Genomic DNA, 16,819 nt, shown 5'->3' on the forward strand with positions numbered 1-16,819 from the left:
AATAAGGGTTTTGCCCTAATGGATTTAGGAATGTTTCTTGTGGGCCAACACAACATCCTTTACATTTGAGGTGACTTTGGGTGTGTGTGTGTGAGACTTTTTGTCTGACTTTTTGGGGTGATCTAAAGACTTAACAGATTTATTAAGCTTTGTAGACTAGAATGCACAATGTTAGATGCATCTGACAAAGTAGGTTGTACTTGGCACATACTAACTTACATATTATACACACTTCTTAGCCATGCAGGCACACTTTTCTCCCACCTACCCACCCACCACAACAAAACTGATCGCAGTTGCGGCCCCTCAGGAGTGTGCAGTTTGTTTGCATCAGCTGTCTCTGTTCAATGACAGTCATGGAAAAAGGGAGAACACCACTTGGCTGACTGGTCTTCCCAGTGGGCCCCAAAGCCTTGTCATCATATGGGGCTAGCAGTGTGTTTTTTGTGTGGTAAGTCTAAAAGGTAAAGGTAAAGGGACCCCTGACCATTAGGTCCATTCGTGACCGACTCTGGGGTTGCAGCACTCATCTCGCTTTATTGGCCGAGGGAGCTGGCGTACAGCTTCTGGGTCATGTGGCCAGCATGACTAAGCCACTTCTGGTGAACCAGAGCAGCGCACGGAAATGCCGTTTACCTTCCCGCCGGAGCAGTACCTATTTATCTACTTACACTTTGACATGCTTTCGAACTGCTAGGTTGGCAGGAGCAGGGACCGAGCAACGGGAGCTCACCCCGTCGTGGGCATTCGAACCTCCGACCTGATTGGCAAGCCCTAGGCTCTGTGGTGTAGACCATAGCACCACCTGCGTAAGTCTGGAACCTGGTAAATGGAGTAGCACACTGGGAGGAATTCTGAGGTTGAACAAGCTTCTTTGTGCACCACAATCTGCCTACTACTGGTGACAATTGATAGAACACCAAGAAAAAAACGACCCCTTGGGAGTTATAATTAAATAATGGTTGCTTTTTCTTCCTAGTGGCAGCCACCCAATGCAACCACACGATATTTCTGGTACGAGATATTTCTGGGAGACAACTGTCTAAAAGAGTTGTCTAATATTCCAAAATACTCTTGAAATGTGTTCTAAGCCAGGGTCGTCAGTGGTGCCCTTGAGGTCTTCTGGCACCTCTATGAAGCCTCTTGAGTTACCACCACTCACTGCCTCCTTGTCCATGAGATGGTGCTGACCTTTTCCTCCCTTGAAAAGTACATAGAGCTGAAAGCAGGAAGTTGGAAGAATGGCACTCTTTCTCACTTCCTCTTGCAGCTCTGTGTGCTTTTCGTGGCTCAGATTAATTACAGCTTTTACCGAGCTCTCTTGGGAAAATGAAGTTGGTGCACTTTTCTTTTTTTTTGTCCCTTTTGGGAAGGTGGTACCCACAACACTTGCACAAAAATAAAAATATGCCCACAGGCCTAAAAAACAAAACAAAAAAAATATTGGTGAACCTAAGCCCTAGTGTAGGAAGGGCTATTAATTGAGATTTTAAAAGGAAATAAACTGCTGGTATTGTATGAAGTGAGGGTTTAAACACAAGAGAGTGTTTAGGCAAATATACAGGACCAACATGTCTACGTCACCCTCATAAGTTGAGGGATGAATGATTCCTCCTTGTCCTATATCTGTGGATTTATAAAGGAGAATTCCAGGGAAATCCTTTTTTAAAAATTCACACGTCTAAGCGGTCATAAACACACACATGCAAATAAGGAGCATTAAGAAAGTGAACCAAGGCTACTGTTCTAATGAGGGCAGCCATTTTGTTGTATGTACAATAGACCTTTGTGTATAGAATTACACAGGAAGTGCAGTTTCTTCCCACAACATCTTAAAAAGTATTTTTACCCAGCACTGCAGAGGTACCACACTTTGAAGCTGCTCCAAGCAGCTTTGCACTGTTTGAAACACCGGGGTGGGGTGGGGGGTGGGGGACAATTAACCTTGTTAAGTTCGATGGACTAAATGGCGGATTTTTGGTTCATTCTGAGGACGGCAGTTGGGAGTGGCATTGTTTTGTTTTGTTTTTGTTCTTATTATGTATTTTGTGCTTTTGTTTGTATTTTTATGCTGTGAACCACCCGGAGCTCTTTGGATGAATCACAGTATACAAATTTAATAATTTTTTAATATATGAATGGTGGGTTGGGGGAGTCACAGCAAATCTAGCCTGGGTCAAAATCCTCTGACACCTTTTCTCTGTTGGTCCCTTAACCCACTGGTTCAGCTGATGGGTGGGAGCCACTTGTGCAGAGCTTTCCAAACTGTGTGTCGTGACACAATAGTGTGTCGACTGCAGTGTGTAGGTGTGTTGCGCAAACGCTCCCTGCGCTCCTCCCGTGGTTTGGAAAAAAAGTTAAGTTTAACCTTTGGGTTGCTAGTGAAACTGAATTACTGTGTTGTGGAATGATTCCTGTCTAAAAAGGTGCATCAGCAACACGCAAAGTTTGGAAAGCTCTGCACTTGTGGGTCACAGCCTGATCCGAGGTGGGTCCCCAAAGGAGCCCTACCATCATGCAAATGTATCGGAAAAGGTTGGGAAATGGGTTCCCTAATGCATCCTTGGACTAAAAGTGGGTCCTGGGTCTGGAAATGTTGGAGACACTTGCTTTAAGCAGTATGTTCTTCGCAGCACAGTAAAATGATAGCTCCTCCTGGTTATAGCTTCTGAAAGAACACCCTACATTCTCATGCACTTCTAATGCACTTCTGACCAGCAAAGCCATGGAGGTCTCTTGGGTATTCTGCAATTAGCTCCAGAAGTTGCTGGTGGGGGGAGGAATGCTTTAAAAGCATTGCATTGGAGAAGAGAGAAACAAGCAGAGCCAATATATACATTTATTTCAAAGAAGGGAAGCTATCCTGTTCTACCCACCACTGGCTGTAATACTTGCAGAATATATATATTTGCAGAATTCATGGAAAGAGAGACTTTAAACCCCTGCACTCAAAAATTGTTTATTATTGCCGGAACACCAATGTGGATAAGACGAGCTCTTTCCTCGGGATCAGTTGTTCCACATGATTTGTTGGATCCAGTTGACATACTTGCATACTCTGGTGTAAACCCCTGGCCGGTTGGCCTGGGCACATTTCTCCAAGCCCCAGGAGACGATCCCCTCCAGCTGCTGATTGCAGACGAGAGGCCCTCCAGAGTCGCCCTGTGAAAGGCAGCACAGTTCCTGACATTGCATTGTGTCCACCCGGCCTACAGGGGCAGCGTTGTGGCAGAGCAGGGCACTTGGCTACAACAGTGGTATTGCTATGGCAGCCTGGTCCGCCAGGGCAAATGAAGCATCACCCACCCACACCAGGGTACCCTCAGCCGGTCCCCACCTGCCTGCCATCTTACTTTGCAGCCAGTTGGGGTATGTGTGTGTGGTGGTCCTGCCAGTTATTGACTCTGGCTCCACCTACTGCTGGTCTGCCCTACAAGTCCCACTGGGCGCCAGCAAACTACTGGTACTAAATATAAGCATAGTCTATGAGTGGCCAACATTCTGCCCTTCAGATGTGAGCCCAGGTGTCTGCCCCAAAGTCCTGCCCTGGTTGGCATCATTGCAGGGGAAAGCAAGCCAGATAGATAATTGCACAACAATGGATGGAGAGAGAGAGAGAGAGAGAGAGAGAGAGAGAGAGAGAGAGAGAGAAGGATGGCATTAGCAGGAGGGCCAGGGTGGGGGGACAATGTAAAAAAGGTAAAAGGTAAAGGACCCCTGGACAGTTAAGTCCAGTCATAGGTGACTGGTGTTGCGGCGCTCGTCTTGCTTTCAGACCGAGGGAGCCAGCGTTTGTCCACAGACAGCTTTCCGGGTTGTGTGGCCAGCAGGACTAAACTGCTTCTGGCACAACGGAACACTGTGATGGAAACCAGAGCGCACGGAAATGCCGTTTACCTTCCTGCCGCAGTGGTACCTATTTATCTACTTGCACTGTTGTGCTTTCGAACTGCTAGGTTGGCAGGAGCTGGGACAGAGCAATGGGAGCTCACCCCGTCGCAGGGATTCAAACTGCCAACCTTCTGATCAGCAAGCCCAATCGGCAAGGACAAGGCATGACACAGAAGAATGGGCACTGAGGATGAGAACATGCAAGAATGGAAGGTGGGGGAAAATTCTCTTTAGACGGCCTTTGGTAGCAATGCCATGTCTCCATCCTACCTGACAAGAGTCCACTCCACCTTCTGGTACACCAGCACAAACCATCCCATTCGTGATGCTGTTAGGATAAGAAGCTGAACATCTCTCTGAGCTGATAATCCTAACGTTTCCACATTGCAGGATGTTTGGGAAAGTGGCTGTAGAAAAGACAACACCACCCGCTCCCCATTTAATAGCTGCTCAATGTCCAAATTATCCGCAACACTTAAGGACGGAGTGATTTTCTGATGGTGCACAAAGGGTGCCTGTGGACTGTCACTATTTTGCAGTACTGGTTCAAGTGCATGCCCAAAGTTCAGGTCCGTGTGGTGAAAGCGGATCGAAGCGTTCTGTCGCTTTAGCACACGCAAATCCGCTTATCTTTAAAAAGCCGTGCTTTTTGAGGTTAGGAAAGTGACAGGCAATGTATTGAAAAGTGTGGGGTGGATGAATGGTTTATGGGAAGACGTGTAAATACCTGGCCAGCAAATTGGGGTGAATGCTTGTTGACACATAACCCACCCTGTAAACAAACCAGAACAAATTCTCAAGAATGAGGAGCTATTACCACTCGGGAAACACTATGCAAGCAAATCGAGATAAGCAGACGGTCTGGAGGAGCTCTAAGGGGTCACCAACCTTTACAGGCCCATGGAAACTTTTGCAAACGGGAGAATCTGCCATGGGGCACCCCGTATACTACACACATACACATCACACCCCTTCTCTTCTTCCTGCCAATAATTAGGCTGGAGAAGTAATAGGGAAGTAATAGTGCCACTGTATTCTGCTCTGGTCAGACCTCACCTGGAGTACTGTGTCCAGTTCTGGGCACCACAGTTCAAGAAGGACACTGACAAACTGGAACGTGTCCAGAGGAGGGCAACCAAAATGGTCAAAGGCCTGGAAACGATGCCTTATGAGGAACGGCTAAGGGAGCTGGGCATGTTTAGCCTGGAGAAGAGGAGGTTAAGGGGTGATATGATAGCCATGTTCAAATATATAAAAGGATGTCACATAGAGGAGGGAGAAAGGTTGTTTTCTGCTGCTCCAGAGAAGCGGACACGGAGCAATGGATCCAAACTACAAGAAAGAAGATTCCACCTAAACATTAGGAAGAACTTCCTGACAGTAAGCTGTTTGACAGTGGAATTTGCTGCCAAGGAGTGTGGTGCAGTCTCCTTCTTTGGAGGTCTTTAAGCAGAGGCTTGACAACCATATGTCAGGAGTGCTCTGATGGTGTTTCCTGCTTGGCAGGGGGTTGGACTTGATGGCCCTTGTGGTCTCTTCCAACTCTATGATTCTATGATTCTATGAAAAGTGTGTGTGGTTTTGTGTGGTTTTGTGCGGTTAATGAAGGGCCATCTTCCTGCAAAATGAATCTTCTCTCTCCAGCTGCATTTTCCAGGATCTCCAACACAGACACAACAATTAGGCTTGGGGCCTCTTTCAAAATTAATTTCAGCAGGGAGACGGGACCCTGGGCAGGATTCAGCTAATGAGTCCCACCAGTCGAAGACCACTTGCTCAGTGGGTCCCCCCCCACCCCACTCCTATGTGCCCCTGGAAATTGGCTCTAGGGGTTTCTTTTTGGGTGGGGGAGAACCCACAGAACAGGATGTAGAGGGAGGGGAGATTGTTCCATGAGATGCCTGCAATGATTGAATGATCAGCATAGTGCAACATTTAATCCTCCCCCCTTTGTGCACCAGGGAAGGCCTCTGCACTTGCAGGTGTGCCTGTGAGCAGCGCATTGGCAACCTGCGCATTAAGGCAGGGCTGAGGAACCTTTGTCCCTCCAGATGTTGCTGGATCCCAGTTCCCATCAGCTAGGGTTGCCCATATTTTGAAGAGCAAAAAAGAGGACGACTAGGATGACTCTCATTTTAAATACCCCTACTATATGTAGGCTATAGAAGCTGTGATATGTTGCCGAGGGAAGCAGGAGAAGAGAAGAGGAAAGCACCAGTCATGTGTCTTATGTCTCATCCAGAAAGTATAGCCAGACGTGTTTTGGAAAATTAAAAAAACCCACCTGGATTGAAATTTTACACCTGAAAAAGAGGACGTGTCCTAGAAAAAGAGGACACATGGCAACCTTACATTAGCCCAGAATAGCCAATGGTTAGGGATGATGGGGAGCTGTAGTCCAGCTACATCTGGAGGCCCAGCGGTTCCCCAGCTGTGCAATAAAGGTGAGCAAAAAGAGTTGGTTCTTTTGCGTCCGTGCGTGTACCTTGTGGCGTAGTGAGGGTGCCCCAGCCAGAAACAAGGCACTCCGTCCCAGGGGCAGAGCAGCCTCTGGGTAACTCCAGAGGATGTAGATTCTGCATAAAGGGGACTGGCCTCTCCAGCTTCAGCATCATGACGTCATTGTTGAGGGTACGGGGGTCAAAACGCGGGTGGCGGAAGTACCTGACCACCCTCCGGGTCTGCTCCCCTTCTTCCCGGATCGCCAGGTTGTGTTTCCCCAGCCGCACAATTATTTTGCTAGGCAACAAGGAGAGAAGAAAAGCTGGTTTGTACAGAGAGCACCACTGCACATGCTGCCCCTGGCTCACAACCAGAGTATGCCATCAGTAAATCATTCAACGCATTGCTCTCCCCGCTTTTCTGCTCGCAGCATAAAGCTCCCAGAGTAGCTTCACAATAGGATCAATATGTGTTAAAGTGCGTTGGGGGGGGGGGAATGGGATAGGGTGCAGTCCGTGCAATGTCTGAGGCATCCCTTACAGCTCTGTAATTCTTGATTTTAAGATTGAATAGACTTAACGGAGCCAGCAGGGCTGCTGGAGATTATGACTGTGCACGAACCGTACATTTAAAGCACATTAGGTAAAGGTAAAGGGACCCCTGACCGTTAGGCCCAGTCGTGGCCGACTCTGGGGTTGTGGCGCTCATCTCGCTTTATTGGCAGAGGGAGCTGGCGTACAGCTTCCAAGTCATGTGGCCAGCATGACTAAGCCGCTTCTGGCGAACCAGAGCAGCACACGGAAATGCCGTTTACCTTCCCGCCGGAGCAGTACCTATTTATCTACTTGCACTTTGACGTGCTTTTGAACTGCTAGGTTGGCAGGAGCAGGGACCGAGCAACGGAGCTCACCCCGTCGTGGGGATTCGAACCGCCGACCTTCTGATCGGCAAGTCCTAGGCTCTGTGGTTTAACCCACAGCGCCACCTGCGTCTCTTGTTAAAGCACATTAATTCCCCCCAAAGAATTCTGGGAACTGTAGTTTACCCTTTGCAGAGCTACAACTGCCAGCACCCTTAACAAACTGCAGTTCCCAGGATTTGTGGGAAGGGGGAGTTCTTTAAATGTGCTTTAAATATATGGCATGTGTGCCTTGATGACTGTAGCAGAGTGGCCTGCTGAGAAGATGGATGGGCTCTTCTGGAAGGAGAAAGCCATTTCTGGATATGGATTTTGTTTCCACGTATGGTCACCAAGGTGTGTGGATGTGAAGCAACAATGACCTGGCAGTCTTGTCTTGGAACTGGGCTAGAAGGAGACTTAAGAAGCCAGATTTGCTTTCTGCGAGAACCCAGTGCTCTCCCCCAATACCTAAAATGGGAGCAGGATCTGATGGGGGTGCTAATGCTGGGAACCTTCCATCTTGCACCCATCCTTCATATGTGTGTAAATAACCCTTATTAATGCTACCCACCTCTGGTGACCTTCCTTCCAAGGAAACCAAACCCAGAGATTTATTACTGTTCAGAGACGGAGGTTGCATGTAACAATTAAAAATAAAATAAAATTGCAAAGATTAAATGAAAAGCAGAAGTCTGAAACACTGCAAGCCAGATTGCACTACAATTGAGCATGAAAAGCCTGTTGGTAAGAAGATTTTAAATGATGGCAAGAATTCTGTTGGCAGGTTATTCCAGAATTATGGTGCCACCACTGAAGAGGCCCAGTGTTTCATGCTCACTCTCCAGGTGGCTCAGGATGATGGCAGGGCCCAAGACTCTTTGCTGCCTGACACAAAGGACAAAGGGGCACCCACACACCTACAGAAGTGGAAGGACTGCCATTCAAATCTAGTGCCAGGACAGTGTCTTCCATTGCACCTAGTTGCAGTAGGACGGGGAGCTGCCACTGCATAATGGTGCAACTGAGTGCACCTGAGGGCAGCATGCTTGCTTAGGAAATGCAGCCTTTCCCACATCTCACAACTGCTCAGTGTTCCAAGCATCTGCTGCCTAAGGCAGCCATCTCACTCTGCCTAACAGTAGGGCTGGTCCTAACCTCTGAGGCTGTTCATAAAGCCAAGGCAGACTGATACAGGAGATAGTTCGCTACAGCTTCACCCACAAAAATTAGATCTGTGCCTGCAAAGCAACTGGGGCTTTATTTCCAGTTCAAAACTGGCTTTGAGAGACTTTTTTTCCACCATCAACTGCTTCGTGTCCCAGTGAAAATTGCAGAAAGAGGGAAGGAAAAGTCCCCACCCTAAATCCTGAAGCCAAATCATAAAATATAGGAACTTTTAAAAATTGCTGCTTTTGAACATCTCTGTGGGAAAATGGTTTCTTTCTGAATATCACTCAAAAACGTAGCAAATTGCAGTACACAATGTTTCTATGAAATATTCCAAACCCAGTGGATTGCAAGCCTTTTGATAATAATGTAACGATTTGCGATGTAAAAATCACTCCACCAGATGGCACTGCTCATCTGTGTATAATACAACCCTTTGCCTGACCTATTTGCAAAAGCTTTGCATTTGCTCTCAGCAATGTCTTTTTCATCACATGGTTGATTCAGCAGGATTGGAATGGTAAGAAGCCTTGCGGCAGGGATGGGAAACCTGTGGCCTTCCAGATGTTGCTGGACTACAACTCCCATCATCCCTGACCACTGACCAGGGCAGCAGCATTATTTCCTTCCTTCCTTCCTTCCTTCCTTCCTTCCTTCCTTCCTTCCTTCCTTCCTTTTGCAAATTGCTGCATCAAGGTGGGGGACTGAATTTAAGATGGGGTGGGGGTGGGGAGAGAAACAGAAAGAACCTAAACGGACAGAGACACCCATCCCTATCTGACAGCCCTTCAAATTGAGGGCTGTCCTCTTATCAAGCTGGGCACATAGCTGCCCTTTACTCTTCTCACTTTGATTGGGATTAAAGCTTGGTGACAGAGCACATGCTACTTGTCATACAGGAGATCTAGGTTCAATCCCCCAGCATCTTCCATTAAAGAAATTTCAGGGTTGTGGCAAGGCAGGGTAAGACATCTGCCCTGAGTACCTGGAGATCTGCACCCAGTGGCGTCACAACACGGGGGCATGCGGTGCGCCCCAGGTGCCATGTACGGGAGGGTGACAAGAAGGCACCCAGCGTGGGCTCACGGCGGTGCAAGCAGCCATCGCGCCGCCACAGCTGCATATGGAGGATCCTCCGTTCGCGGCTGCAACCGCAAGCAGAGGATCCCAGTGCCAGCGGCAAACTGCTATGTACAGCATATGTGCGGTGTCACACATATGTGCTGTACGTAACAATGGCTCACATGCGCTGTACATAGCGGTTTGCTGCTGGCGCCGCTCAAGCGCCGTACAGATGGTGGTGGGATCCCTCTGTTTGTGGCTGTAGTGGCGATGGAGGGATCCCAGCACCGTCCGTATGGCGCTGGAGCGCCGCTGCTGGCAAACCGCTATGTACAGCGCATGTGTGGTGTCGCTACGTACAGTGCATGCGTCGTACGTAGCAACACCACACATGCGCCCTATGTAGTGATGCCCTGCCCCGGGTGTCACAACGCCTTCATTCACCCCTGTCTGCACCCAGTCATCTGGGCAGGTCTAGATGGGCCAATCGGACTCAGCAGAAGACTATTTCCGGTGCACGGTCAGACTCACCCACCATAGCAGTGCGCAGCAGTGACTACCCAGGAGTCAGTGATCAAAGTCCCCCCGCAAGTGTATGTGCCAGTCAGGTATGCTTGCCAGGGCTGAGAATGGGGAAGGCAGGGATAGCCTCCAATGATCCTTCCCTCGTCATCTTGGGTGCACACTGCAAAAACACATCAACATTATTATTGCATTAGATCCTACTTTCCCTCCAAGCAGCTCCAAGGGGCATACATGGTTCTCTGCATCTCTGTATTCTCTGCACGACAACAGCAACAACCCTGCGAGGTAGGTTAGGTTGAGAGTTGTCTTGCCCAAGCTCACCTAGTGAGCTTCTGGGCTGAGTGGGGATTTGAAGCCTGATCTCCCATGTCCTAGGCCCAACGCCCTAACCACTATGTGACACTGTCCCTCTATTCCAATCAGTAAATTATTTAAAGTAGGGTTGGAGACTCTGAGGAAGAGGGAGGGAACAATCAGGCTTCAGGCCCTTCCTGCTTTTTAGCCATTTTTATGGAATCTTTACTGGATCAGGTGGTTCCAGGATCCTTTTTGCTGTAGGGCAGGCACGTCCAACAGGTAGATTGTGATCTACCAGTAGATCAGTGGACGTTTGTGGTAGAACACTGGTAGATCAGTGGCTCCCCCGCAAAGAAGCTCAACAACTTTGGCTCCCCTAAAAAACGCTCAAGAACTTTGACCTGAACCCCAAAAAACAGGGCTTTCCTTCCTAAAACAAGCTCAACAACTTTGACCTGAACCCCCCAAAATGGGGTAGATCACTGCCAGTTTTTAACTCTGTGAGTAGATTGCAGTCTCTTGGGAGTTGGCCACCCCTGCTGTAGGGGATCGAGAGAGAAAGAGCTGGAGAAAAGATGGGACTCAGATGTACGTTAGTCAAAATGTGTTATAACACTTTGACACCAGATGGTGCTGCAGAGCTGAAATCGCAACTCAATGATATTTTCAATTGTGAGCTTTACAACTGCTTTTTTGCAGAGCATTTTCAGAACTTAGATAGATATATATCTAGCCAGGGTTTTGCTCCTCAGTCCTTACACCTCGCGGAGAGAGCAGGGGGGACTCCTTATCTGCTCCAATCCATCACTTCCTGCTGGAATTTCTTGTCTGGGTATTTTAAAAAGCCAGAAAAGTGAGCATGGTGCTCCTTTTAAACTGACAAGAGAAATATTGGCCCCACCTGCACTACACATTTAAAATAATAATCCTGGGAACTGTTAATGGTGCTGAGAGTTGCTAGGATGCCCCTACCACCCTCACAGAGCTATAGGTCTCAGAGTCCCCTGGGAAGAGGGAATGAATGTTAAACCCAGACAGATGGGTGGGGTACAATTATTATTATTATTATTATTATTATTATTATTATTATTATTAACCACTCTGAAATTGTAGCTTTGAGTGGAGAACAGGGTGAGGAACCTGTAACCCTCCAGATGTTGCTGGGCCACAACCCCATCATAGAATCGTAGAGTTGGAAGGGACCCCAAGGGTCATCTAGTCCAACCCCCTGAAATGCAGGAATCTCAGCTAAAGCAACCATGACAGTTGCCACCTAACCTCTGCTTAGAAACCTCCATCATTCCTGATCACTGGCCAGGCTGCCTGGGGCTGATGGGAGCTGGAGTCCAGCACCATCCCGAGGCCCAGTGGCGTAGCATGGGGGGTGCAGGGGGGGCTGGCCGCACCGGGCGCAACATCGGGGGGGCGCGCTCACACTCACAGCTCTCTGCCCCTACTAAAATCCACGGGTTAGGGGGCGCAAATTACTTGCCTTGCCCCGGGTGCTGACAACCCACGCTACGCCACTGCCAAGGCCACTGGTTCCACCCCACCCCTCGCTGTGCCTGCACTTTGCACTTACCAGCAGAGACAAGGAGCAATGCAACGGCCAGCTGCCTCACGCCTGCCATTGTCACAAGCAGAGTGGAGAGTGGCTGGAGACGTCTCGAGGATCCGTCCTGCAGAGGGAGGAGACCCAAACATTTGTTATCCAGAATCATCAGGAGGACTCGCTTGACTTGCATTGGACTGGATAACTCAGGTGGCTCCAGACATTTTGCCTTCTTTCTTTTTTTTAAAAAATATTTTTTATTGCTCAATTTCCACATAACAAATTATCAAACCATATAATCGCCTACATAATTTTTCTCCCTTTCCCCACCCCAGGACTTCCCTCAACTCCTCTCCCTGATTTCGCTGCACATATTTTCTCTGCATATTATTAAAATGTATATATCCTTACATATCTGTCCATCGTGTTATCAACAATAAATTTGTGTATGTTTATTCAAAACCTGCTAAGGAGTCCAGTTCATTTTGTTGTGTTTTTAAATAATTTGTGAAAAGTTCTCATTCCTCCTTGAAGTCACAGTTGTCCTTGCCTCACAATTTGTATGTCAATTTAGCCAGTTCTGCATAGTTCGTCAATTTCTCTTGCCACTGTTCTTTTGTCGGGGTTTCCTCATTCTTCCATCCTTGTGCTATCAAGACTCTTGCCGCTGTTGCAGCATACATAAATAGGTTCCTTATTTTCCTTGGCGGGTCTTGTCCTACAATCCCTAACAACAGACATTTTGCCTTCCTGAGACACAGCTGCATCCTTTGCATGGTCTAAGGCAGCGGTTCTCAAAGGGTGTGGCAGGGGAGGAATGCCAAGTGTGGCAGGAAGATTCAAGGGCAATCAAATAAACATTTGAACATTTCAGTGTGGCACAGTATCATATCAGAACAATTGTTTCTGGATGTCCTGTGATCATGTTATAAAGTAGCTGTGCTCTGTGTTACAAATAAAACACTCCTAAGAGTCTTTCTCCCCCCCCCCCCCAAAAAAACCACCCATAAAAACTTTGGCATAGCTTGGCACCAAGTCAAGGGAGGGCTTTGAAAACTGGCCGTAGAGAGCACTGCTTGTGGCAGCTTTGTGGGAGTTCCTAAGGCGGCAGTTCCTAAGACCGGGAGGCGCCGTGACTCAGTGGAAAAGCATGCAGGAAGGGCTGAAGCTCAGAGGCAGAGCAGATGTGTTGTCAAATTTGCTCTCCATCCTGCTCCTGCACACCTTGAAACAGCATCCTGATGTGCAGAAGCTGAGCAAGAGAATTTTTTCCCCTGGCACAATGATATGCTGGGGGAGAGCTGTAGCTCAGTGCTAGAGAACCAACTTTGCGTTCAGAAAGTCCCAGGTTCAGTTCCCAGCATCTCTAGTTAGGGATTCCTTGCCTGAATCCCTGGAATAACACTGCCAATCCGTGTCATCTCTCTCTCTTTCTCTCTTCCTCTCCCTCATATGTTTTTAATGAAAGGTTTTCCATAAGTAACAAAGGTACAGTACATTCATTGTCTCTGTTTCAAATCGTAGAGTCCTTCATACAAGCCAATTGCAGTCAGTTTGAAACATTTTTGTTGTTGTAGGTAATACAGTGGTACCTCGGGTTACAGATGCTTCAGGTTACAGACTCCGCTAACCCAGAAATAGTATCTCGGGTTAAGAACTTTGCTTCAGGATAAGAACAGAATCGGGGTCCGGCAGCGTGGCAGCAGCAGGAGGCCCCATTAGCTAAAGTGGTGCTTCAGGTTAAGAACAGTTTCAGGTTAAGAACAGACCTCTTAAAAACAAATTAAGTTCTTAACCTGAGGTACCACTGTATGAGGTTGAGGGGGAAAGAGAGGTGGGGAGAGAAGGAGAGAGAGAGAGACAGGAGAAAATGGAGAAATGGAAAAACAGGAACAGAAAAAGTGGGGTGAGGGAGACATTCAAGTTTCATTCTTGACATAGTATATAAGTGGAACTTTTTAAAAAATCAGTGTTGTGTGGATAGGTGTCTTATTTTTGCTGGCGGAGCAAGAGACCAAAAGGCCCAAGGCATGGTTGGTTGCAGTGTGCTTTGTCCGTGTTTGGGGTGGGTGGGGGGCATTGCTGGGTTAAGTCCGCCATATTGATTCGTATGTTGTCGGTTGTGAGGGATTGGTCATTGTCTTGTTGGCCTGTGTATGTGATAAAGGGGAGCTACCCAAGGGTCAAGGGGTCCGTCTTTGTTTGTCCCCTTGATAGTTTCAATTTGTTGGTTAGTTTTTCTAGTAGAGCAGTTTGGTACCAGTGGTCCATATTCGCTCCGAACAGCTCCCTCCAGCATCTGGTTATGACACTCCTAGCTGCTGAGAGTAAGTGACTTATAAGCTGTTATGTGTGTAGCGTGTGTCTTGGAAGATATTTAGAAGCGCTAGTTCTGGAGCTGCTTCTGTTAACTGCGAGCTAAACGGACCAAGGATATGACTCAGAATAAAACAGTTTCCAAGGTCAGTGAATGATCTCAGATAACACAACAAGGTAAGACGCTTCAAGAGTCTTGAAGAGCTGCTGCTATCAGTCAAAGCAGTCCCTGCTGCAAGAGGTGAACCAAGGCAGGATTGGCTCTGTCTTCAAGGAAACATGGGGATTTAGGAAACTGCCTTATAGTGAGTCCATCTAGCTCAGTAATGTCTACACTGGCTAGCAATTCTCCAGGGTTTCAGGCAATGAGCTTTGGTGGGCTTTTCTGGAAGCAGTGGCAGCACTTCAGGCACCATGACCCAGACTGACACTAGGTTTAGTGGTGCTGTGTGAAACTAAAAGGGGGATTACATCCAGGCAAAGCACAAAATGCTGGTTTGGAGATACCGTGCCCCCTGGCAACTGCCCAAAGATTAAGATTTTTCTGCATTGCCAAAAAAAGGAGGACGTGCACTAGGGGTTGAAATAAGACACCAATTTGCATAAAACGTCCTTGTGCCAATTTAGCAAGGTTTACTATAAAGGATCAAGGGCAGCGTTTCCCAGACTTGGGTCTGCAGCTGCATCTGGACTATAGTTCCCGTAATCCCTGACTACTTGTCCTCTTAGCTAGGACTGATGGGAGTTGTAGTCCAACAACTGGAGACCTAAGTTTGGGAAACACTGATCTAAGGTATTCATGTCCATTATTTTTAAGGAAACTACTTTTGAATAGGATTAACACTGGAGATAACCCATGGTTATAAAGACTGACCGGGGGGAGCTGCCTGCCTGCTCAGTCTGTTGCCCAGGTACTTTTAACTGCTGGTGTCAAACTTCAAGGTTCTTCCTTCTTATGGGTCACTATCTTTAAATTGGACTTGGACCAAACAGACTTTCAAATTGAAATAGAGGACTGCCCTGGTGCTGATGCCATTCATTTAACAAATGAAGGCCTCTGAAACATAAGAGGTGAATGGATCTGGAAATTTCCATTTCTCTCAATTTCTCGTTCTTCAAATCTTAAATTCAGTTTTCTGCATTTCCACAGCAAATTGTTGTTGTTGTTGTTACAGTGGTACCTGGGGTTAAGAACTTAATTCATTCTGGAGGTCTGTTCTTAACCTGAAACTGTTCTTAACCTGAGGTACCACTTTAGCTAATGGGGCCTCCCGCTACCGCCGGAGCACAATTTCTGTTCTCATCCTGAGGTAAAGTTCTTAACCTGAGGTACTATTTCTGGGTTAACGGGGTCTGTAACCTGAAGCATCTGTAACCTGAAATGTCTGTAACCCGAGGTACCACTGTATTATTATCCGCCAGGAAAATTGTCAGCATTTTAGTGGGAATTACTCCATATAAAGCACATTTTTGCAAGCATCCCCCCCCACCAATATAATGCATTTTGGTAAGTTCTTTTCATTAGCACGTGCAATTGTACACACATTCTTTGGTTGCAGAGACACATCACAGAATTTGGAGAAGTGCAAATTTCAAAGGTTTTGGTTTGCCTATTGCTTCTGGAAGTTCAGATTAGGTTGCTTCTCACCAAAATGCAAACAAAACTGAATTTATCCTCTATCCCTAGTAACACCTCCCCTTGCGCTTACCAGCTTAAAAGCAGAATCCCCGGGATGCAACCCTCTGTTGGCAAGACCTCCCAGCAGCTTGTCTCCTTGCCGATGGCCAGGCTCCTATAGCCTCTGACTCACGACTGGCCTTTCCCTATGCCACATGCTTTTAACCCGCCCTGGGCCCCGCAGCAGGTGCCCTCAGGTGGCAGGTGGCATTTACTGGCTGGGGGGACGCCTCCTGATCTGTCATTATCATTTGTGCCATCTCTCAGGCTGGCACCTTCCCATCCCAGTTGGGAAGGAAATAGCCTCATGGGCAGATGCACCCAATAGCAGAGGAATGGTCCGGTGTGCAGGATTCTTGGCACACCGCGGCCCTCTAGCATCACTAAGCACACTACCGTATAATTGACACTTATTTTCCTGTGCATCATCGCTGTGCGGAATTCCCTTTGCGTGCTCTAATTTAGGATTGGAAAGGTCCAGCCATTAAGCCTACAGGGAAGCTATGGAACAGCAGCATTCTTGAGACATCAGTCGACTCATCATGACTCAGCAGACGCCACGTTAAACGTGCGGTTTGGCTCTTTAATAAGGATGCAAGCAATTGGAGCAGTCTATAAATAATTTTAAAGTCGTTAAATAATTTTAAAGTCAGCAGAAGCAATGGGTCAAAATCAGAGGCAATAAAGCTGCAATATTGCACATTTGTTGTTGTGTTTAGTCAGTTAGTTGTGTCCGACTCTTCGTGACCCCATGGACCAGAGCACACCAGGCACTCCTGTATTCCACTGCCTCCTGCGGTTTGCTCAAACTCATGTTTGTAGCTTCGAGAACACTGTCCAACCATCTCGTCCTCTGTCGTCCCCTTCTCCTTGTGCCCTCAATCTTTCCCAACATCAGGGTCTTTTCCAGGGAGTCTTCTCTTCTCATGAGGTGGCCAAAGTATTGGAGCCTCAGCTTCATGATCTGTCCTTCCAGTGAGCACTCAGG

General features: G+C 47.6%; 1 protein-coding gene across 1 annotated transcript; it reads right to left on the reverse strand.

Annotated features, from left to right (window-relative positions):
* Positions 1-2,945: 2,945 nt before the first annotated feature.
* Positions 2,946-15,902, reverse strand: LOC308484387 (trypsin-like). Its single transcript, XM_081019302.1, has 6 exons — positions 15,863-15,902; positions 11,868-11,964; positions 9,995-10,148; positions 6,377-6,630; positions 4,162-4,298; positions 2,946-3,162 (listed from the first exon to the last, which is right to left on the reverse strand). Exons 2-6 carry the CDS (start codon positions 11,914-11,916, stop codon positions 3,010-3,012), a joined length of 747 nt encoding a protein of 248 aa, XP_080875428.1. The 5' UTR covers positions 11,917-11,964; positions 15,863-15,902; the 3' UTR covers positions 2,946-3,009.
* Positions 15,903-16,819: the final 917 nt, after the last annotated feature.

Source organism: Podarcis pityusensis (assembly GCF_964106645.2).
Source record: "Podarcis pityusensis genome assembly, chromosome: 8".
NCBI classification, from domain to species: Eukaryota; Metazoa; Chordata; class Lepidosauria; order Squamata; family Lacertidae; genus Podarcis; species Podarcis pityusensis.

Coding starts and splice junctions, on each gene's coding strand:
- LOC308484387 (XM_081019302.1), bottom strand. CDS start 11,916: ATGGCAGGCGTGAGGCAGCTGGCCGTTGCATTGCTCCTTGTCTCTGCT. Junction 6,631..9,994: donor GCTGCGCACTGCTATGGTGG/GTGAGTCTGACC, acceptor CTTGTTGCCTAG/CAAAATAATTGTGCGGCTGG. Junction 3,163..4,161: donor GTGGAGTGGACTCTTGTCAG/GTAGGATGGAGA, acceptor TGCCTTTCACAG/GGCGACTCTGGAGGGCCTCT.